General features: G+C 37.5%; 1 protein-coding gene across 1 annotated transcript in view; it reads right to left on the minus strand.

Annotated features, from left to right (window-relative positions):
• LOC135463542 (small subunit processome component 20 homolog) overlaps positions 1 to 22,719 on the minus strand; it is a 48,709-nt gene that overhangs the window by 17,040 nt on the left and 8,950 nt on the right. The window contains exons 11-45 of the mRNA XM_064740805.1: positions 22,398 to 22,553; positions 21,702 to 21,836; positions 21,350 to 21,427; positions 20,797 to 20,981; positions 20,330 to 20,455; positions 19,906 to 19,991; positions 19,364 to 19,472; positions 18,567 to 18,717; positions 18,072 to 18,137; positions 17,585 to 17,734; positions 16,972 to 17,128; positions 16,329 to 16,566; positions 15,725 to 15,880; positions 15,035 to 15,125; positions 13,791 to 13,876; positions 13,383 to 13,508; positions 12,762 to 12,928; positions 11,414 to 11,492; positions 10,642 to 10,837; positions 10,264 to 10,341; positions 10,054 to 10,133; positions 9,420 to 9,640; positions 8,862 to 8,994; positions 8,412 to 8,502; positions 7,663 to 7,736; positions 7,344 to 7,413; positions 7,008 to 7,061; positions 6,456 to 6,611; positions 5,989 to 6,144; positions 5,198 to 5,335; positions 4,419 to 4,690; positions 3,678 to 3,784; positions 3,054 to 3,271; positions 2,483 to 2,622; positions 472 to 628 (exon numbers count right to left, since the gene is read on the minus strand). Coding sequence (XP_064596875.1) covers positions 472 to 628; positions 2,483 to 2,622; positions 3,054 to 3,271; positions 3,678 to 3,784; positions 4,419 to 4,690; positions 5,198 to 5,335; positions 5,989 to 6,144; positions 6,456 to 6,611; positions 7,008 to 7,061; positions 7,344 to 7,413; positions 7,663 to 7,736; positions 8,412 to 8,502; positions 8,862 to 8,994; positions 9,420 to 9,640; positions 10,054 to 10,133; positions 10,264 to 10,341; positions 10,642 to 10,837; positions 11,414 to 11,492; positions 12,762 to 12,928; positions 13,383 to 13,508; positions 13,791 to 13,876; positions 15,035 to 15,125; positions 15,725 to 15,880; positions 16,329 to 16,566; positions 16,972 to 17,128; positions 17,585 to 17,734; positions 18,072 to 18,137; positions 18,567 to 18,717; positions 19,364 to 19,472; positions 19,906 to 19,991; positions 20,330 to 20,455; positions 20,797 to 20,981; positions 21,350 to 21,427; positions 21,702 to 21,836; positions 22,398 to 22,553 — 4,683 coding nt within the window. The remainder of the gene's footprint in view (positions 1 to 471; positions 629 to 2,482; positions 2,623 to 3,053; positions 3,272 to 3,677; positions 3,785 to 4,418; positions 4,691 to 5,197; positions 5,336 to 5,988; positions 6,145 to 6,455; positions 6,612 to 7,007; positions 7,062 to 7,343; positions 7,414 to 7,662; positions 7,737 to 8,411; positions 8,503 to 8,861; positions 8,995 to 9,419; positions 9,641 to 10,053; positions 10,134 to 10,263; positions 10,342 to 10,641; positions 10,838 to 11,413; positions 11,493 to 12,761; positions 12,929 to 13,382; positions 13,509 to 13,790; positions 13,877 to 15,034; positions 15,126 to 15,724; positions 15,881 to 16,328; positions 16,567 to 16,971; positions 17,129 to 17,584; positions 17,735 to 18,071; positions 18,138 to 18,566; positions 18,718 to 19,363; positions 19,473 to 19,905; positions 19,992 to 20,329; positions 20,456 to 20,796; positions 20,982 to 21,349; positions 21,428 to 21,701; positions 21,837 to 22,397; positions 22,554 to 22,719) is intronic.

The raw sequence follows: 22,719 nt of genomic DNA on the forward strand, positions 1-22,719 counted from the left end.
TATTTCGTATCCGTAGACTCGGTAATATCGTCAAAATATTTAAGTGCTAAACTTGAGCTTTCTTTTGAAAAGGTTAACGAGTGGAACCACTACTGTTGCTTTGTTTCTGTGGATTTGTTTCTTGTGTAGACTCACACTGAAAGCCTCTTTACCGATTGCCGGTTTATACAACGATGTTTAAACGTATCACTACGCAGTGGCCGAGATATACAGGGATTTGTTTGATTCCCTTAAATCGTTCAAACCGAATGAGCAAATGAACGATGTAGATCGAGTTGGGATTTTCGGGGAAAAAAAACTTAACAAATGCAAACAATTTATGGGGACGGTCCCTAAGTAATACGTTAGTTCTGCAGGACACAATTACCAACAGGTTATACAGCTTTCTGTTTCGTAGAACATTTACAGGTTTCCATACGTTATTAAATTTTAAGAAAATTATTAATGTTCAGATTCAAAGCTAAATCTGACCTGGTAGCCTCTCTTCAGAGTTGATCTCATTTCCTTGAGGATGTAGGGGAAGTATTGTACCCCTAATGACATGGACATCTTGACAAGCGTATCCCGGGAGATCTCACGGACATCTTTAGATCTTGACTTTAAGAAGTGGCACACTTTCATCAGAATGCTGACAAAATATTGGTACAAGGACATCAAAATGGAAAAAAGATAATATGTGATTTGACATACAAATTTACACATAAACCAAGAGTTACATGTACTGTAACTTTTGAATTTTATTTCACGTTAAAAGAATCCACTAAAGACAGGTTCCTAAAAAAAAAAAAAAAAAAAAAAGTTTTAACAGCGCTTTGTAACAAAATAAAATGACAAAGTTGCAATAAACTATAATGATTAAATTTAGTCCAATCTGGTAAAAATCATTAACATTCAACTACTTTCAGCTTTGCAGTATTATTTATTTGATTGGTGTTTGACACACTCGAGAATTTTCCACTCATACTAGAAACCCCAGGGTAAACCATTGCATGCACCAGATACCTGCCACGCTGCTTGACCTACAGTCAAACCAGCCATTAGAGCAGGTAATCTCATGGATCAAGGCACACTGACTGTGTTGAGGCAAATATTTCAGTCTGAGTACCTGGGAAAGTTTTGATAAAGTGACCTCTGAGGCAGACCTCTGTAACAATTTCACAATGGCCAGAGCAATGGGTACTCTTAAGACTTCATCATCTTCAGCATACTTACCTGGGAAGGTTCTGATGAAGTGACCCCTGAGGCAGACTGTAACAATTTCACCATGGCCAGAGCAATGGGTACTCTTAAGACTTCATCATCTTCAGCATACTTACCTGGGAAGGTTTTGATGAAGTGACCCCTGAGGCAGACTCTGTAACAATTTCACCATGGCCAAAGCAATGGGTACTCTTAAGACTTCATCATCTTCAGCATACTTACCTGGGAAGGTTCTGATGAAGTGACCCCTGAGGCAGACTCTGTAACAATTTCACCATGGCCAAAGCAATGGGTACTCTTAAAACTTCATCATCTTCAGCACACTTACCTGGGAAGGTTTTGATGAAGTGACCCCTGAGGCAGACTCTGTAACAATTTCACCATGGCCAAAGCAATGGGTACTCTTAAGACTTCATCATCTTCAGCATACTTACCTGGGAAGGTTCTGATGAAGTGACCCCTGAGGCAGACTCTGTAACAATTTAACCATGGCCAGAGCAATGGGTACTCTTAAGACTTCATCATCTTCAGCATACTTACCTGGGAAGGTTCTGATGAAGTGACCCCTGAGGCAGACTCTGTAACAATTTCACCATGGCCAAAGCAATGGGTACTCTTAAGACTTCATCATCTTCAGCATACTTACCTGGGAAGGTTCTGATGAAGTGACCCCTGAGGCAGACTCTGTAACAATTTCACCATGGCCAAAGCAATGGGTACTCTTAAAACTTCATCATCTTCAGCACACTTACCTGGGAAGGTTTTGATGAAGTGACCCCTGAGGCAGACTCTGTAACAATTTCACCATGGCCAAAGCAATGGGTACTCTTAAGACTTCATCATCTTCAGCATACTTACCTGGGAAGGTTTTGATGAAGTGACCCCTGAGGCAGACTCTGTAACAATTTCACCATGGCCAAAGCAATGGGTACTCTTAAGACTTCATCATCTTCAGCAAACTTACCTGGGAAGGTTTTGATGAAGTGACCCCTGAGGCAGACTCTGTAACAATTTCACCATGGCCAAAGCAATGGGTAGTCTTTAGACTTCATCATCTTCAGCATACTTACCTGGGAAGGTTTTGATGAAGTGACCCCTGAGGCAGACTCTGTAACAATTTCACCATGGCCAGAGCAATGGGTACTCTTAAGACTTCATCATCTTCAGCATACTTACCTGGGAGGGTTCTGATGAAGTGACCCCTGAGGCAGACTCTGTAACAATTTCACCATGGCCAAAGCAATGGGTACTCTTAAGACTTCATCATCTTCAGCATACTTACCTGGGAAGGTTCTGATGAAGTGACCCCTGAGGCAGACTCTGTAACAATTTCACCATGGCCAGAGCAATGGGTACTCTTAAGACTTCATCATCCTCAGCATACTTCTTCTTTGCCAGTTTGTGTTCTCCATCACTTTTCACCTGTGTTAGCATAGAAGCACATGCTGACATCAAGAACTTAAATCATAGTCATCTTTTATCTGCTTTTGGCTTAATTTGAGCCTTAGAAAAAATGTGTCTTAATGGGATAAGAACCCAAATAAACACAGGTATCAAATATTGCTTATACTGTTATATTTCTATTGTATACAGGGCAAACTTTGCTATACTGTACTTTGCCACTGATTCATACAATATTGCATTTATCCATTTACTTAAGTATTTATTTATCTATTTATTCATTTGATTGGCATTTAATGCTATACCTAAGAATGTTATTTCCTCATTTACTCACATATTTATTTTTTTTTAATATTTATTTATTTTATTGGTATATATTCACAAATGACACTTTTGATGCTTGGGAGCAGATGTTACTAGTTATATTCACATTTTGAAGACAGTTTTATTACCTTTTCCGTCAGACATTTGTGAAGCTGGGGAAGAATGGTTTGAAGAATCAAATAGTGAATTTTTGTTGCCACTTCCTCAGTACACACTGTTTTCTCTTTAAAATTGAATATCCTATGCCCTTCATTTTCATTTAACTGTGTGTCCATCTGTCCGTTTGTCACCACATCAATTTGTTCATCGACAATCTCACCAGTGTCAGCATTCATATCCAGTTCGGCTGTTAGTGAACAAAATTCAACATATAAATGCAAATTTCCATCAACTAAAAGTTCAACAAAGCTATATAAAGTACATGTAAATCAAATTCAGGTTAAAGAAAAAAAAAACACATCATAAAAACAAAAATGTCTAGGGCTAGTACAAAAGTGTTTTGGACTGAACATTATACAGACGAAGACATTCAGATTTGAATAATTGAAGTTTGCTAACCGTTCTCTGCAAGCACCTTTATGGTAATATGCAATGTTGACTCAAACTTCAAATCACTTTATTTGAGAATATTAAATTTTATTTTCATTTCACTTAAAAATCTGAATTTTTGTCACAGACTGTTTGATCTTGCGTACTTCGTAAATGAAGCAATCCCTTGCTGAGCTTTATCTGTACTAGGCATAATAACTTACCGCCATCAGCAACTGCCTCTTTTTCAATGGCTTTTGGGACTTTACGGATTGTATATGTGCTTTTGGACAAGTCAAAGTGGAAAGCATCCAGAACTGCCACTATCACACTGAAAAGAATAAATATAATTATTGGCAGGAGCACTATAATAATGTAAATACCTTTTTATAAAATACAATCACAAACCTAGTTTCATGACAATGGATTCACAAACCAAATCTGAGGTCAATCCATCAAGTTTCAATTGAGGTACAATGTACATGTATCATACGGATGTGAAAATGTGAGATAATACACAGGCAATGCAGGAACCTAAATAAAAATGTTGCAGGTCGGATTTCCACCGCTCTTCTTTCTCGTGCTGCTTCACTCAGATGCCTTACCAAAGGCAAGTAAACAGCCCCGCCTGAGCCATTACTCTGACACTGGTCAACCAGTCGTTGCACTATCCCCTTCATGCTGAATGCCAAGTGAGGAAGTTACAACTTCCTCTTTTACAGTCTTAGGTGTGACTCGACCCAGGATTGACCCTGGATCTACCGCTCCTGAAGCGGACAAAGTCTGAATGAAGACATACTGGAACAGATGGACAGAAGGTCAGACGAAAGGATGGACAAACTGACGCAGGGATAAGTTCCATTCAGTACACCCCTACAATGTATATTTCACACAATCAAAGAAGTATCAAAATTATACATGGTATTAGACAATATTACTATAACACCCTTTCCGTCAGCACCTACCGTATCAACAGTTTCTGAATGTGCAGCTTCTTGGGTAATAATCCCAAATAATATCGCAGCTGAACACTGTACTGTCTCCAGGTTAAACAGCGACAAAGAGTTGCCATGGCATCCACCGCAGCATCCTGAAGACTGTTAAATTTGATGTACGACTCATCCAACAGGAAGACGGACGTTAGCGGCAGGAAGTAAGTGTTGATAAAGTGTAGGCTCATTGGGTGGCCCTGGAGGTGCTTGATGAGGCGTCGTAAGGCGCGAGCTCTTCTATGAGCCTGAATGAAGTCATGCGAAACAAACATTACAAGGCTATTTTGGGGTTGTGAATTTAGCTTGTTCTCTTAACCTCTAATATTTTTATTTCAAATACGTATCTTCTCACCTATTCACCAAAACATTTCATGAATTCCGAGAAATTTTTTCTCTTTAGTCAATATTTAACTCTGATACAACTTTAGGTCATATATATAACACAAAAAACCATTTTACATGGCGGGCAAGTGAAGTTGAAAATGAAATTTGCGTTCAATTTTACATTTCACTAAAACTTGTTCTGATATCGTTCAAGATGTTCCTGATGTTTCAGAGTCATTGATAAATTGTTTATCAAATAAAAGATATTAAACATTATAAAACTTTATAAAAAAACTTTATAAAACATTATGAAACTTAACTCGTTTCATAATGGTATACAGTCTGTATGTCATGTAAGGTTTATCATCCAAGGAGAGTGTTACTGAATAATCCAAAAACTCTGATGAACTGAAAGATGAAGACTGTACCTGGATGTGTCTGATGTTCTCAAAGAAATCCGCCTCTGGGTCCTTGTCTGTGAGCGCTGTGAGGTCTGAGAAGCACGGCGAGGTCGGGAATGAGTTCACTAACACAGCCAGGAGGGACACAAACTCATGCCTAACGGCCTGTAAGGCAAGGGAAACAATGAACTGAATAAACCAATTCATACGATACAACTGCTATGTTCTGAACCCTGACCCTCCAATGACATTTCAATGCTCTACATGAAGCGTAACGTCTGATCCACAAGTCGCTACTTGTCACAACAGCTTGTCAAATGTGTCTGGTACGCACGACATGCTGTATTTTCTTTAGTTATATTTGATTGGTGTTGTACACTGTACTCAAGAATATTTCACTTATACAACAGCGGCCAGCATTATGGTGGAAGGAAACCGGGCAGATCCCTAGGGAAACACACAACCATCCGCAGAATGCCGTCAGACCTTCCCACGTATGACAGGACATGCTCTACCCCATTGTGTTAAAAGAATTCAACTTTAATTTTCTTGCATATTCATTGAGTACAATTTGCCTCCCACCATTATGGTGCACAAGTCTGTACGTAGTTTGTCACCGACTTGCCGAGGTTGGTTGTTTTGCCCAGGCAACCTTCCTCCATCCATAAAACTCTCTCCAAAGTGTAATGTATAAATGAACGATTTTTGAGTATAGCATTAAACAACAAATGAATATCAAAACAAGTATGAGCAAATAGTATGGAATTCAATTTGATGAACTTTATTTCTGCAATTTTCTGCAACACATGGCTTTTTACCTCCTTCTTGTGGCGAATTCCAGCTTTGACCTCTACCAGAAGACCTTGTGTGATGACATCACGGAATGTTTCAGTATCCACCTCTAGTGCTGCCACCTGCTTCACCATGGTAACCATACAATGTGTGGCATTGTCCCTCAGAGATAGATCATCCACCTGCAAACAGGGGGAGATAATCAGCATGTTCAAACATTTACAATATTTCAACGTTTACCGCCTTAATCTGAATTCTACTCTCATTTCGATGACTAGAAAAACACTGTGGACATAACCAAATAATGATACTGTTTGTGCAAGTATTCAAAGATAAAACCAAATTTTCAAAGAAATCGCAAAATGGTAATTACTCATACAAACACATTAACATGTGAAAAGTAGCTCAGTCACACATATGTAACCGGCGCAACAGAACTAAAAAGAAATCAAATCTCATCACAACAGATACACATTCGAGAAAAGTGAATTACCCTGACGATGAAAAAACAGCTGTTGTGAATAATGGGAAATAGAAAATCTGTGTCAATCTTTGTCATTTCCTTGACAGTCGTGTTTATAGTCTGGAAAGCGCTCAGGCGGATATTATAGTCAGGCTCCTCCATCCGACGTTTATCCCAGCTGTTCAACTGAAATGCCACAAAAAAGAAAAAAAAAACAGAAACTGTCAGTGTATATTAAAAAAATAAACTGTAAAAGAGCAAAAGAATGTATATTGACTGCAAGGCTCGGTGGATGTCTGTTTCTCATCATCATAATCTTAAATAGGGTAAATACATTACAAGATTGGATATCAAAATGTAAAATTTACAATGAAAAACGGTCAGTAACTAAAACATTCACTTTTCAGAACTTGTGTATATTGACTGAAAGACCAGACCGATGTCTGTTTCACATCACCAGGATCTTAAAAATGGTAAGAACATCAGGAGAATGGATATCAGCATGTACAATTCCACTGCAGAACAGGCGGTAACTGGTACAGTGAAATGGTCATAGTTAATCAGCCAAAGTTTTCAACTCACCTGGGTCACCAATTCAGCTACATTAGATAAAGATGGGACTTTCTCTCCTAAAACCTGCCAAGCAAAATAAAAAGTGTTTACACATCAAAAATATAAAGTATCCAATATTTTTAAATGATTACCTTTCACAAGTACTAACAGATGGTAATAAAAAAGTCACATCAATATACCTTGTTATATCTTTTCACAGTTATATGTATTATGTAAATATTTACTTTGGGCTAAATTGTCAAATATTTGTTCATTAAAAAAAAGCAAAAGAATGAAACAAAAACTGGTTTCTTTATTTATACATGTATCTTCTACAGAACACAGGAAAAAACTCTTGAACCTCACCATTAATATATCAGAGAGAAGTTGGCGAGATAATCTTGGTTCAATAGTGGAGAACAATCTTGAGATTGGTCTGAAAAAAAAAACAATACAAGTAAATTATCAAAAGCCTCACACATTCTAAATCTGCAAAAGAGATCTTAAATTCAAAACATCATTTTTCCAATTGATAAGTAGGTGACAATTTTGCATTGTTCCACATCATTCATAAAAACATCTCACACAAAATTTTAAAAGTTCATGTACACACAGGTATATTACTTAAAATTTTATACTTTAATCTAAAAATATTCAATGTTAGACCCTCAGTGCGTGAGATTACCTGTAAAACTGTGAAGGATCCTTCACTGACTTGATCAGGTTCAGAATACTTCGCAAAATGTCAGCTTCCATGTCCTAGGTAAAATATACAGATAATTCAAAATCTTTATAGAAATACTAAAGGCACTAAAATAAATACACAAACATGTGTACTTATTTATTTATCTGATTGGAGTTTTATACCTCACTCAAGTATATTTCACTTTTACGATGGCAGCTACCATCATTATTTATTTGATTCCTGTTTTACGCCGTACTTAGGAATATTACACTTATACAACAGCGGCCAGTATTATGGTGGGAGGAAACCAGGCAGAGCCTGGGGGAAACCCACGTCCATCCACAGGCTGCTGACAGATCTTCCCACATATGACTGTACAGGGAGCGAGCATGAGCTGAACTTGAACTCACAGCAACCGCATTGGTTTGAGGCTCCTGAGTCATTGTGCTGTTATGGAACGCTAATCACCTCGGCCACGGAGACCCCTAAATATGTGGAGATCACAAACTTAGCGTAAAATCAGTGAGATATAACAATGTACATTATCAGGAGTTAAGCTACAGAATCATATGGTTCACATGAACTTAAAAAACAACAATAAGTGAACCGCAAGAGTCTTGAAATTACATATCTGGGTAGGACACATTTTATTAAGAATAGATTGTGATTTTCTTCAAAAAAGAAATAATGCTGTTGTTACGATATATCAAAATAGAACAATCGGCAGAGGTCAAACCGACTGTTTTTACCTGAGATTTAGACGACAATTTCCCCAAGAATGGCAGGAGAAGGTGGATTAAAGAAACGCACTGCTTCTCATCCTTCACAAAACTACTCACTCTGAAAAACATGTCACAAGAATTCATGTTTTATGTCAAATTAATCAATTAGAATAAAACTACCTGGATTAATATGATAATTAATAACTGCTGTTATAAGGTTTAGTACTGGTTATAGTATTAATTACTACCAACCATTTCTTTATCTTACTTATTTGATTGGTGTTCTACAATTTTCAAGAACAAGTCATCTATGCCCACCAATCATGTAAACTAAGCGTTCAAATGGCAAAGTAACGATATGATAAAGAAAATTTTTACAAAAATAAGTACCATGACATTCTCCAGTTGCTTTGCATCTCATACAACCAAATTCTGGTATCAATCATACCGGACACAACTGTGTTACTGGCTGCTTACCTGGACAGTATCCTCAACTCGGTGATCTGACCGAACTTTTTGTTCTGTTCCAATGCCAGTTGTTTAACAGCGCCCTCTATGTGTTGTAGCAGAGCAGGAATGTGTGGAAGTAGCAGCTGTGTGCCAAGAGTTTCTGCATATGACAAACATCAAGAAGTCACAACGATCAATACCAATCCAAGAAAAATGTGTTCAAATTACTCGTTCTTCATTTAAGTTTTTGCTGTTTCAAGTTCTATTTACAGCAACAAGAAGCAGTAAGTTCTGGCTAGTTTATTTGGTTGGGGATATATTCTACACTCAGCAAAAGTTAAAGTGCAAGAGAGCCACCAGGCACATGGGTGCAGAAATATCAAGAAGATCTCTGGCTGAAGCATCTCCAAACACTTGGAAACTTTCCTACGTACTGTCTCTTTCCTCAGTGACTAGTGGTTTCATAAATAGACTTTAGGCCACATAGCTGGGACTGGCTACATAGTAGAGCAAAAACCTTACCACGTGTTACAACCATTTCACTGAAAGAAAGACATATTTCTGAGATAAAACTACTTCTCCTACCTGACATGCCACAATCAGGTCTCACACAGGGCTCCACTTGGATGGCAGTATTATCAGCTGTAGGCTCAAAGTTGGGCATGCTCAGAAGGTTGTCAGTTATCTCGATGATTACACTGACGACAGAATGATGAATGGTCTTGGACAGCAACAATGCGTACACAAATGGCAGAGGGCTACATGATGGGTCAGACCTTTGACATTTTCCTAGTAGACAAATATACCTGAAAAGAAACGAACGCCCAGGCTAAATTTTGTCAGTCAGAAACATGTAAGGAGAGATTCCTATAATGACGATGTGGATCAGAATATAGGAAATACAATCACTGAGTGTATTAAAGGGAAAAAGAATCGATTCTGATTGGCTGGTGAGAGATAGGCAAGTCTAGGCTATGCCTTGCCTAAACTGAATTTTAGGTATGGTCCATTTATTTAATGGTCACCAAGGTTGCAGGATTTAAACCCAGGAAACTCAGCCAATCAGCGTCGATTCTGTAACTCTTTAACATCCATCTACAAGCAGAAAAAAAGAAATCGTCGGAGGTCAATCTTAGAACAAAACTATAGGGCATTTACCTTAAGACATATAAACCTTCTGAAAACCACCAAAAAAAACACATATAAATGTGAAACTTACCTTGGATGTCTGGACCAAGCTAGGAAGAGTTTCATCAATGGTGTTGGGTGGTATACACCTTCAAAGGGTAACTTTTCCAGCTGAAAATTAACCATTTTTTTTTAATCATTCTTACTACACTGTTTATTAATAGCATATTTCAAAATTTTGGACTACTATGATGGTGGTTCATTTTATGAATGGAGGAAAGCAGATGATTTTGTATCTTACCTGAGGCCAGACTGCCACTGTGAAAACAGCATCCACATCTTTACTTGAGAACTTGTAACTTTCAAATTCATGAAAGAACTGAAAAGAAACAAAAATATATAATGTTTATAAATAGTCATCACCCAGCTGGCACTGCCTAAGTATGTTTTCACTGAACATCTCACAATACAACAAATGTGAACAGCTACTTCCGTTTTATCAAGTCTTGGTTGAATTTGGTTTACACACATCCTTGGCTCCCGAAAATGTGCAGCTGAATGAAAGAAAAAAAAATTTTCTTTTTTTCTGAAAAGGCGACTGTGGCGGATTCGGTTTCTAAGCATTTGGGTGCATCACGCAATTAAATCAGTCAAACACTCAGCCGGTCAGTTTACTTACCTGTGTGATTTGACCAGTGGTGAGTTGTCTCAGCATCTTCAGTAGGTTAACAGCTCCTGGCCTGATTTTCTCCCTCACTGTCAAACACACAGCACACACTTGAGACAGGCCCAGGAGAATCTGCAGCAGGCAGGGGAGATAGCCCTCCAACAGGTGCCCCAGTTTCTTGCATAGTATATCTATGGTGTTTAAAATCCTTGTGAAAGAAGAAACAAAAACAAACATTGGACACCAAACACCATTTGACTCCCAGTTACTAAAAACAACATAATCAGTTGACTTACAAATATTAATTTTTTCATAAATACACTTATAAGATTACTTTTCTTTATTAAATATAGGCAAGCTTTGGCCAACAAGTTCTCTTCAAAACATAGCTTTTAGCTGGATATGTATCTCATATCAGAATTATTCTGCTGCTGCCTAATTTCAAAATAATCATCCTATGCCCACATGTAGTGAACTTTTGATTAAATCCTGATCAGGTTAGAAGATACACACTCCCCAACCCCTTCCAATACAAGAGGGAACTTCCCAGCACAGAGTGTGGAAAAATGTACAAGTTTTATGATATGTTCATTCTTTAAGATCACTGCACTTCCACAGCATTTGCAGTGTAAAGGAAAGGTTACAAGAAAAGGATCAAGATAATAAGTATTACTTTACTACATCACAAATACATCTGTACATGCTATAGAACAGTTCTGTTTCTGCTGGAACTTGAGGAGCTGTATAAAGGTCTTGCTGTTTTTACCTTCAAAGAACAACCTACCCTTGAATTTTCTTCAGAGGTATTAACTTTGTCAAGTCTAGACTGTCCTGGATTTCCGACAGCTTTTTTACCGGATCATCTGGAAAGAAAATTCATCTGGACTATAAAACAACAAAAAAACTGTAAAAAAAATTTAAAATTTTCTTACTCTTCACATATTTTCACATTCCAAAATTTACCGTCTTTACCGCCTCCACTGTAATCAAGACAATGAGACTAAGAAGTCGATAAAGCTTCTTAGGCCTTTCAGGTGGTCTTTAGATGAAGGTCATTAAGATATCTTCTCTTCCACCAACAAAGCATACAAGTTCAGCTTGCTCTGCAAAGGTAACAATCTGAGTGGCAAACGTGACAAAAATGATCAGTTAATTGCTGAAGTTTGTTGATTTAATCTGGGCAGTCAAGTTTCCTCCATCTGCAAAACTCATTGCCATTTGAGCTTAACTGCAAATTCTTGAGCATGGTACTGTGTGTTTGAAGGTCTGCCAGCAACCTGTAGATGGTCGTGGGTTTCCCCTGGTCTCTACCTAGTTCCCTCTCACCATAATGCTGGCCACCATCATATAAGTGAAATATTCTTGAGTACGGCGTAAAACAGCAGTCAAATAAATAAATATTCTTCTGAAAAAAAGCATCCTTTACAGTGTTTGCATGCCTGAAGGCGACGCAGCTTGAATACTTTTTTAGGTCATTTCATAAGTGTGGTACAGCCATGCCGTAGCATTTGACCGGTACACAGCCTTGTGTTGGTGCCATAACCTTCAGTCGGTGCAGACATCACTGATAATCAGACAACCCATCATTGATTCTTATAAATTTTCCACTCTCCGTCAGAATAAAAAGCGAAGCTAAAAATATTTCCGCAGAACGCATGTGTTTGTAAACAGCACCACTGTCAGTCACGAGTAGTCCAGGGCGGACTTGCCCATACTGAAGACATCTATGCTTCGGAAACGCAATCGGCAGTATGCCTAACTGACACTGCTGGCGTCGCTCTAATACTTTTTTCTCACGCACCAAATCACTCTCAATGACTACATCGTAAGTTCTTACCGCCAAACCAAAAGGTGGCGATGTAAGCTTTAGGTGCATGCCCATTGCCACTTAATTCACAGATTCTTACCACCGAATAACTTTCTTCATGTGACACAAACAAAATCAAGTACTTTCAAGGATCTCCAAATAAATGTGGTCAAATTCAAGCACTTTCCAGTCCTTGAATTACCAAAATAAAATTCAAGTACTTTCAAGGTTTTCAAGGACCTGTGCGAACCCTGCCTTTATTAAGTGAGTAATACAATGTGATAAATAATAGGGGCAAAACCAAAAAGCATATGTTTATCCTTACCTGAAATGAAATGTTTGCTGGGTTCAAACACAAGGTCCAGAAAGACCTTCAGCTCATCTTGACGACAACCTGCCAGAAAACGGAAGATAAGTGAACGACGAAGATTACTGTTTCCTTTACCAACTGATCCACTGCCAGCTTTACCCATCATTTTACCATAGAGGAGTCTGAAAAAACATGGAAAGGGTAGATTCGTCAAATCATAAAACTGTGTATATCTATCAACTCCAGGAGAGAAAAGATTGGATTCACACCAGCATTATTACAGCCAACATGGACAAATGTTTGGGTAAAATTATATTCTGCATTAATACTAATGTATAAAAGCATCTCTCAAATGTAAAATTATTTACTGAATAATAAATTTGAATCATATTACTGTCAATATTATGTATCACATAGCTGAACATATTTATTGGAAGTCAAATTATGCACTGAATGTGAAAATTCATTTTTCATTTACACCATATTACAAAAGAAATAATTAGCAAACACTGCATTATTATTTTTTTAGTTTTTCTTAAGCAATAATCAGGACCTTGATGGAAAAAAAATAGGTGTATTAAATACATACATTCACGTTGTTTTATACCCCCAAAGGCCTTAAATTCACAACCTTACCTGAAGAGAATAGGCAGCAGCTGAGGCCTGTGTCCCTGGTCTATAGGACTGGACTGTTCATCCAGACTGAACAGCACCAACTCTTCACGAAACGTTTCCTCATCCATCAGCCGCTCAAAATTCTCCCTGATGATAAAAAAAAACAAAACAATCCATCACACACTGAGTAAACTAGGGAACGAGAGAACAGGTGCTTTTACTTTCAGAAGGAAAGCTACAAAGCTCCGCCATCAAAGCAGCTATACACATGCAGGTCATCGCATTATGTGAGATTATCTGTTTACAACTTTTTACCACTGGCCACTTTAGCTCAAACTTTTACATTAACATAATACAGTACGGTATTAATCTATAAATGGAATAACAGAAGAATGATATGAAGTAAAAAAACAAAAAAATCTGACTAACTTGTATGGCATTAGGTACTTCCATCTGTAAGTCAGCAAACAACTGAAGGCTACTTTTTGAATCTCTTCCTCTTGATGTAACAGCAACTGAAAAATAGTCAAATCATCAAAATGATTTTCAGGGGACTTCGTGGTTCAGTTTGTTAGCGCGCAAGCGCAGCGTAATGACCCAGAAGCCTTTCACCAATGCGGTCGCTGTGAATTCAAGTCCAGCTCATGCTGGCTTCCTCTTTGGCTGTACGTGTGAAGGTCTGCCAGCCACCTGCAGGTGGTTGTGGGTTTCCCCTGGGCTCTGCCCAGTTTCCGCCCACGATAACGCTGTCATATAAGTGAAATATTCTTGAGTACGGCATAAAACATCAAACAAATAAATAAACGAAATGATTTTCCTACAGCAACTTGATTCCTTTTCAACTATTTCACCCTAATTTTTTTTAAGGCCATAAGATAGACTGATGTGGAAATGTCCTTTCTATAAAGGAAAAATCACAATAATATAAATACAAACTACCTCATGTTTAAAACATCAATACCCTGCCAGCTACAAGCAGACAGAGCAATTTATGAGTTACACATAGTTGACATAAGAGCACTTTCTTTCGTGATAAAAGTGACATCGTGTTGTTACTTTTTTGTTATTTCGTACTTATGATGGTGAAAGAGAAACATTTTGTTTCATGACATTCTAATCTGAGCTCAGTCATGCTATATACAGGTCTGTGTAACATGTAAAAAAAAAATAATTTATAGCTTAGCTTATTCAAATACACAAAATTTTGATAGTGTCAAAATATGAAATAATTGTAAAAGGTGAAAATGATAATCCAGTGAACACTTCGCACCATATGGGACATTTCACCTGAAAAATGTTAATGGTATTCAATGTATCTTGTATGGTGTTTTGTGTACTTATTCTATAAATTTTTTTGTATATATCAGTTATACGACTTGTGAAGGAAATTTATTTAGTTATTTGAGGAAAACCCACTACCATTTGCAGGTTGCTGTAAAACCTTTTAACGAATGAAGAGGAAGCTACCCTGATTTAACAATAACTGCATGGGTAAGAGGTTCCTGGATCATTGCTCTGCGCTGGCTACCTAACCACTGGGCCACTGACGCCCTCACTTGTGTAGAAAACATGCCAACTACTGGTACCTGACAAACTCAAATCCTGAAGCCAGAGACGTTAAGGTACTCCAACATGCTTTATCAATCACACACCCTGAAACAGTATACACTTACCTGATAATACAGGTGCCGTAGTTCCTCTTCCATGTACACAGACTTAGGATTAATAAATTTAGCAAACACTTCCAAGTGGACAACAAGGGCTCTGAAATGTAACATGTTTCACATAAATGTACAATTAGAGTGAACATTAATTCAAGACAACAGCATACTTCTAAACCACTGTTGGGGGAATGTTTCTACCTATACTCAAGCCGCTTTAATACCTCATCGAGTCAAGGATGCATCTCCTGACAAATTAGTTCCTGGGTAGCAGACCTAAAGCACAGCTTTAGAATCAGGTAGACAAAGGCTCCACACGGAGACAAAGGCTGCACAAATATATATATCCCTTATACAAGGAAAATATGCATGGATAGGTTGGTTTCTTAACCCCAATCTAGTTCAAATTGAATCAAGCTGGTTTTCGACCTTGATCTCAGAGCTCAAAAACATGAGCCTGCACGCAATGCACTCAAAATCAGACAACATTTGAAGATGTTAAGTGGAATGCACTTAAGCAAGAATCCACATATGGAAAGTGCTACAGACAAAATTCTAGTGAGGAATATTTTACTTTTTTTTTTTTGCCGATTCATATCAGTAATAAGAATAACAAACATCATGTGAAATACTGCTCATGGCCTAGACAAGATAACCTGCATGAATAGCCTGTTCCACAACACAAACTTATAGGTGACTTACTTTTGTGCTCTCTTCTTTCCCCCGCCTTTTTTCTCTTTCTGAGACACAAAATCTTCCTGGTCAACATCTGTATCAGTTGTTGTCTTCGCCTGACTTTCCGGCAATGTGACGTCTTGAGTTGGAGCTGCACTCAAATCTGCTGGGTAATACTCATTCCTGTCAAAGAACAAAAAGACCTTCATATATCTTTCTCAACTAAAACAACAAACCCTTGTGCACAATTCTGAATGCAAACATCAAACTTTTGTACATCTATCTCCGCTAAAACAACAAACTCTTGTACAGAACTCTTGAGTTAGAACATCAAACTCTCATGTAAGTTTCTCTGCAAAAACAAGGAACTCTTGAACACTCTTCTGAATTGGAACAAGAAGTCTGTATTTACATTGTAAAAATAATGAGTAATGCTCAGGGACATCGATTCTCATCCAACATGGAACCCTAAAAAGATGTTAAAAAAATGCTCATAAAAAATCTAATAATGCAGATGGAGAATTTCTGGAAATACATTTCCTCAATAATGAGTTTTATGTAATTGTAATTCTTTATAATTTCACAAATGAGAACTGTACCTATGAAACTGACCAATAACAATGCAACTTACTGTAGAAATCTCATCAGCAGAGGAACTAGTTCCCGGGATTTTGCTTCACATTTGTCGGCAAATCCCTGCATTGCCTTCCACAGCTGAAGTCTGAAGTTGAACGCATCAGGCTTTGTGCTATTACAGACTAGATTTCTGATATGTTCCTTGAACATCTTTACCAGTTCTTCCTCGTCACCTTGTAACTCACAAAAAGTGTCAACATCTGTCTTAAGTGTGTTACCTTGTGTCTTGGCTTCTGGAAAAGTGAACATTTCAACTTATTTGTAAATGTGTAAGATTTTGAAATTACTCCACAGTTTGAAGTCTGCCCGTGTATAGAAAACTTTATGACAATATATGTGTCTATATACACAGCCTGACGTTACATTAAAACATATTCACTGAGAAACGCATGATTTTATGAAAAATTATCATTTACAGTAAGTTACACGCGATTGGCATTGCAAGTCCATAATCCAGTCAACCTTATCCAAACTTCTGATGTTATACTGTTGGCAGCTTTTTTATTCTGCTGATCAGGAGGCAAAATCAGGAAATCATCTCATTAACATTTTCTCACCTCATCCATATTATAAATACAACACCTCCACACTTGTATGACAAGGTGTAGCTGACTTTTTATTTGACCTTTACACCTTACCTGTTCTCTCAGAGGCCAGGACTAGTTCTTCTTTGTAAATATCCCAAAACTGTGTTCTCTCTAACCCATTAGCATGGCTAGCTATTAGGTCACATAACGGTTCCCATAGCAATTTAAAGTTGTTGTAAAGAGAGCCAATCAGAAATCTCAAGGGAACCTAAAACATTAATATTACACAAGCAATGACATAATACTAACCATATATAAAATCACTGTCTCCTGAGACGCTACAGCGTGTGAAGAAGAGCTTTTTCAGGGGCCCAACACCAAAGCCATGTAAACTGACATTCTATGGAATGACAGAGTGGCTTGGGTACTACATAAAATGGATCAATGAAGCGTTGTGATAGACCATTCTAACACAGGTCTGTGTAAGATGGAACCCGCTGTGGTAGACCATTCTAACACAGGTCTGTGTAAGATGGAACCCGTTATGGTAGACCATTCTAACACAGATCTGTGTAAGATGGAGCCCAGAAACATGTCCCCATAAAAATCAGATGAATTCAACAAAACTTTCCTCATTACGTGCAACAGTATCATGAAAACCATTCAGAAAAAGATCCAGATCATCCAAAATGTAACCTCATCGCTGCTTATAACAAGAACTTACCTCTGCATAACCGCCTACAGGTATACTGTTCTGTACAATGTCAAAGTTTAATTTTCTCAGGTACATGAGCTTCTGTTTATACTCCTGAACACCCAGAGGTACACTCTCAGCCTTATGACAGATCTGAAACACACTGACCGGGAGAGACATCTGAAAAATAGAAATACAAGGCATAGTTACTTGACTTCAAACCAAAATATTGCAAGAATACTCAAAAACTGTTGCAGAAATTGAAAATCTCAAAGGCATATCTGCAGAAAAGATAATCAAAAAGAAAAGTACTGTCAAGATGAAATTTTATACCAGCACTGATATGGTTGTAACAGGATAAAATCAATTTCAAGCCAATAAAGTTTTGAATTTATTAAAAACATTGCTAAGTGATGCAGAGAATAACAGTAAAAAAAATTTTCAAAAAGCAGGTGCCTCAAAGCTGAAAGTTTTATCAATAAATCAAACATTAGTTTTACAAAGCAAAGGAACTTACTCTGTTCTCAACCTCTGGCAGAGGGAGGTCAAATCTTGTGAAGATCCTCAAAGTCAGCAGACGCACCTAGAGCATGAGAAAAACTATGATAAATATGTGTATTTTATGCTTACAAATTGCAATAAATGCAGAAATTCAATAGCTCCTTAAAATTTGTCCAGCTTATATGACATTCTCCTACAGACATTCTGTGACAGTACTTTGTTCATAAAACAAATGCTTTCGTTAAATACCACCACATTTGCTACATTTAAGTTACACTGACAATTACTGTAACAGCGTACGTTCGAGTTAATCATGTATTCTTGAAAATGACGGCATGCCATTAACTCTACAGGTAACTTATTTGATTGAGGGTTTACACCAAATTCAGATTACGAGTGTTATTTTTGGAAAAGCTTCATGCCAAACATTTATTATTCAGATGTTCGAGGTCAGATTTATCAAAAGCCAGTATAAAACTGTATTTTAATTCGTCTACAGTCACATTATTACCTCACGTTGTGACGAGCTCAGGTTTTTCTTCAGGGGAGGGAAGAGTTTCTCAAAAACAGACGGCTGTAAAATGTCTGTGTGTCCTTCCTCTGTTGCCATAGAGACATAGAGGTCACAAAGTTGTAAGACTGGTACATTGTCTGGATAATCACTGAAATCACACCAACAAATATGCCTGACAACTATAAAAATGATTTAAGCAAGAAAACCACATTTCATCTGCAGAAGGCCGTCAGCAAGTCTGCTCTATATATTTGGCATATCTGAATACTTTTTACTTCGATATCATAAGCGTAGTCAGGCTGGGGGGTGGGGGTGGTTGGGGTGGGGGGTTTGGGGGGGGTGGGTGGGGGGTGGACGACTACCTCAGGGTTCATTTGTTAGAGGAACTCTGAGGAAAATGAATATAAATTTGCTGAACATAACATGCACGTCCAGTTCATTGCTTTCAGAGAGGGAGTGGAATCAATACTTGAGTTAAATACCAAATGCACATCCAAAGGGACGGTGGTATATTTTTTATTCCTCTCAGGTGAAGCAAGACCCCAAGCCAGTTAAATCACACACTGACTGTTCCGCAATGTTGCTGCAATGTTACAAAGTATCAGTTTCTAATGTAACATTGTACAGTACTTTAATGTGACATCACCATGATGAGATGGGAAAGGGACATATAAATGTTATTTAAATGATGTCAGGATCGTGCTCTTGATAATGTCCCCATTGAGTGTCACTCTCCCCATTGAGAGCAAAAAAAATATTCATATACATGTATGCTGAACAATTTAAATACATACCACACAAGTTTTTCCACAGTTTTCCAGGGGATCCAATTGAACAGCTCCCCATCTTCGTGTATCAGGGAGAGCGCATATACCATCTGGAAGAGCAGGCTCCGTAGAGCACCTGGAAGGTTACAAATCAGTGAAGACAATAAAACATGGAAGGCCTTTTCTTTTCAAATATGAGATTTTCACCTGATATTATCAGTGTAAGTAGGAAATCTTCAGAAAGAAAATGTTTTATTCCAGTCAAAAAAGGTAAGAAACCATTGATTGCTTTTTTTGTGTTTGTCTAGGTAAGCTTTTTTTCTTGGTTGTTGTTGGCAACTAACAACCCTTGTTTATAAACATACATGTAAGTACAAAAATTGTAATTTTTAAGCTTTTGACTAAAATTTGAACCCCGATCTTCTGCTGGCAACGCATGTTCCCTCTAGCACTTGGCCATCTGTTTCAGAGTGACTAGATCATTATTTCCTTGGCAAATGAGTCATGAAGAAACTCAATCGAAGTCATCATTGGCATTAAATCATAAGATAACCAGACTTGTGCATTACCTTTTCTGTGGTCAGACTTTGCCAGTTTGATGGCTTCTGTAACAAGTCTCTGCATATTTTCCACTGCTTTCTGTTTGTCCAGGGGTCTGGAACAAGAATAACACATCGGCTTTACATATCGGACAAAATAACTGACTGATTTATTTTTGCTTAACACCATGCCTAAAAATTTTTGCGCCTATCGTTAAATATTTGTTTGTACACTCAGCAAAACTTTGGAAACTTTATTTCCCCTCTAAACTCATGAAAATCCTGAGAAAGATACCTTTTACATATTCAGCATTGATCAGGATAAGATAAGATGTGTAAAATATAATAACCCTTAAAAATAAAATATTAACCTTAATCTTATTTTAAGTTGATACAGACTGATTGGAAGAAAGGCTGAAAGAACTGACACACACACATGGTCAGGTAAACTCACCTGACATGAGGCAAACACACAAAAGCCGACCACAGCTGACCTAAGGCCTGGTCACTCACAGACTTGGTCAGTTTGGTAGATGTCAATAACTCTATGAAGTACTGGGGAACACTAGACTTCTTCTTACTGAAAAGCAATAAACTAAAGTTTTCAGAAATAAACAAGAGTTATCAGCAATAAACAAGAGTTTCAGGCAATTAACAATGTTTGTGGAGAATAATTATAAGACACCACATGTGTTGACTCTAAACCCTTCACAGCATCAAGCACTGCTTTCCTGGAAAAGCCTCTATTTCAGCAAGTCAAGAAATTGTGTAACACCAAAATTAGCCCCCCTCCAAAAAAAGAAGAAAACAATATGTATCATCCAGAACAGCTTTACAGAGATTTGATTATTCTCTTTTCTTTCTGATTATACGTGACCAAATTCAACGAAACTCATTTTAACAAATTAACATTAGACTTACGTGGTTTTAAATGAGGAGAAGTCAAGCATGCAAGTTTTGGTATTAAGCCTGTCATCAGTAATGCTGGGCATGGTGCACTTGTTCATTACCAGCTCTGTCAGGAGGGACAGGGCCGCCTGGTGACACCCCTCCTCTGGAACCCCAATCTGGCGATCACAGTGGACTAGTAAACTAGGCAACACATCCTGATGGAAACAAACCAGTCATGGTCAAGTAAAAGACACATGCAATAAAGACCTCTTCTAAAGTACGAAAGTAATTCACGCAATTGCAGTTTAAGGAAAAAATTAGTTTTTGGATTGTTCAACAGCAGGACTAAATACATTTGTTAAAAAATGATATATTTTCGAAGTACGCAAGTAAAAAATGGTAAAATATTATTGATAGAGGTGAGGAGCATGAACATATTATTCTCACACTGAGTGTTAGCTGAAATACATGTAGCCATCTCATCATTTCCCGTCTGAACAATTAAGGGTAATTCAGCAGAGCATACACTTTACTCAAGAGCGATAAATGATTAAAAAATATAAAAAGTGAAACATCAACTAACCTTTTCAAAAAGTGGCAAGTCAAATAAGTCTTTGGTAAAAGCATGCAACAAACTGCTGTTATACTTTGTCTTGAAGGCCTGAAACAGAATTCTTCAAAATAATATTTCCTTAGATCTGTTATCAACATTATTGCTGAAATTAAATTAATATATTTTTAAGACTCTTCATGATGCGCTTCAAACCTGTTTGTTTCTGAAATAAGATATTTACTTTCTATTTCTTCTTCATACAATATGGCTGAAATATGGCATGTAGTGATTTTAACTTTTCTTTCATTTCCAAAGTATTTAATGTACAAGCCCTGGTTTCTATTTACAAAACATCATTTATAGACACGTTTGGCTTGTTTACCAGAGAGACGAGTTTCGCTGTGTTTTCCATGGTCAGCTTGGAGTAAGCCAGTAACACAAGCTGTGCTATGTCCTTCAACAGTTTCTCTCCAGCCTGATCCGGCAGACATGGGCCCTTCAGTAGCCGGATAAGACACTGAAACAAGCATACAGTGGTAAACAAACTGATTGTTTACTGAGACTTATATGTTATTGAGGACCTTTGTGGCCTAATGGTTCACATTTCTCGAAAGTTTTATTTCATAATCAAAAGTATTCACTTAAGTGTCATCAGTTTATGAATGGAGAAAACCAGACAGGAATGTCACAAATCTCTCGATTTATACCCACATCAAAGCTATATTTGGACAATCACCCTGACTGATCCATGCCTATTGATCTTCTGAAAGAACTAATTAATCATGTTAGTTATCAATCTTCAAATTTTACGACCAACAAAGCACTTTTCTCACTGGAATTTATAAATACAATTATTATGAAAATAAGGCTAAAAATGATTTGTTTGTGTCATTAAGGAAGCAAGCATCCTAAAACTGTGCAAATTGTTTCTCTACACCCCATAGTTCTCTCAGAATGTTTCCAAATATTGGCTGCTGAGACGGTTGAAAAGGTTGAAGAATTAGGGTGTGTTTGGTCTGTGAGTGACCCTCATCACAGAGTATCAATTCATCACAAAAGTAGAGAGTAAAAAAGTTACCATGGCAATATGGTCTGGATCAGAGATGATCTTTCCTCTGTGGTAGGTCAACCAACCATGGACGAGATGAAGAAGTCTCGTTATCTGATCAGCAGCATCAGCACTACAAGATTTATCTCCCTTTGCAAAAACTTCATACAGTCGTTCAAGCTCCATCTGAAAGTGAATTCACAGGCCTTAACATGGATTTGACATTTCACTCAATACTAATTCAAAATTCTCATTTGCAGCTTAATAATTTTATATCAGCATTATCAGATAACATTCTAATCTTAAATAACTTATTTGTAGTCTCTTTGACAGTTTTCATCTTTAAGAACTC

Source organism: Liolophura sinensis, chromosome 1, assembly GCF_032854445.1.
Source record: "Liolophura sinensis isolate JHLJ2023 chromosome 1, CUHK_Ljap_v2, whole genome shotgun sequence".
NCBI lineage: Eukaryota > Metazoa > Mollusca > Polyplacophora > Chitonida > Chitonidae > Liolophura > Liolophura sinensis.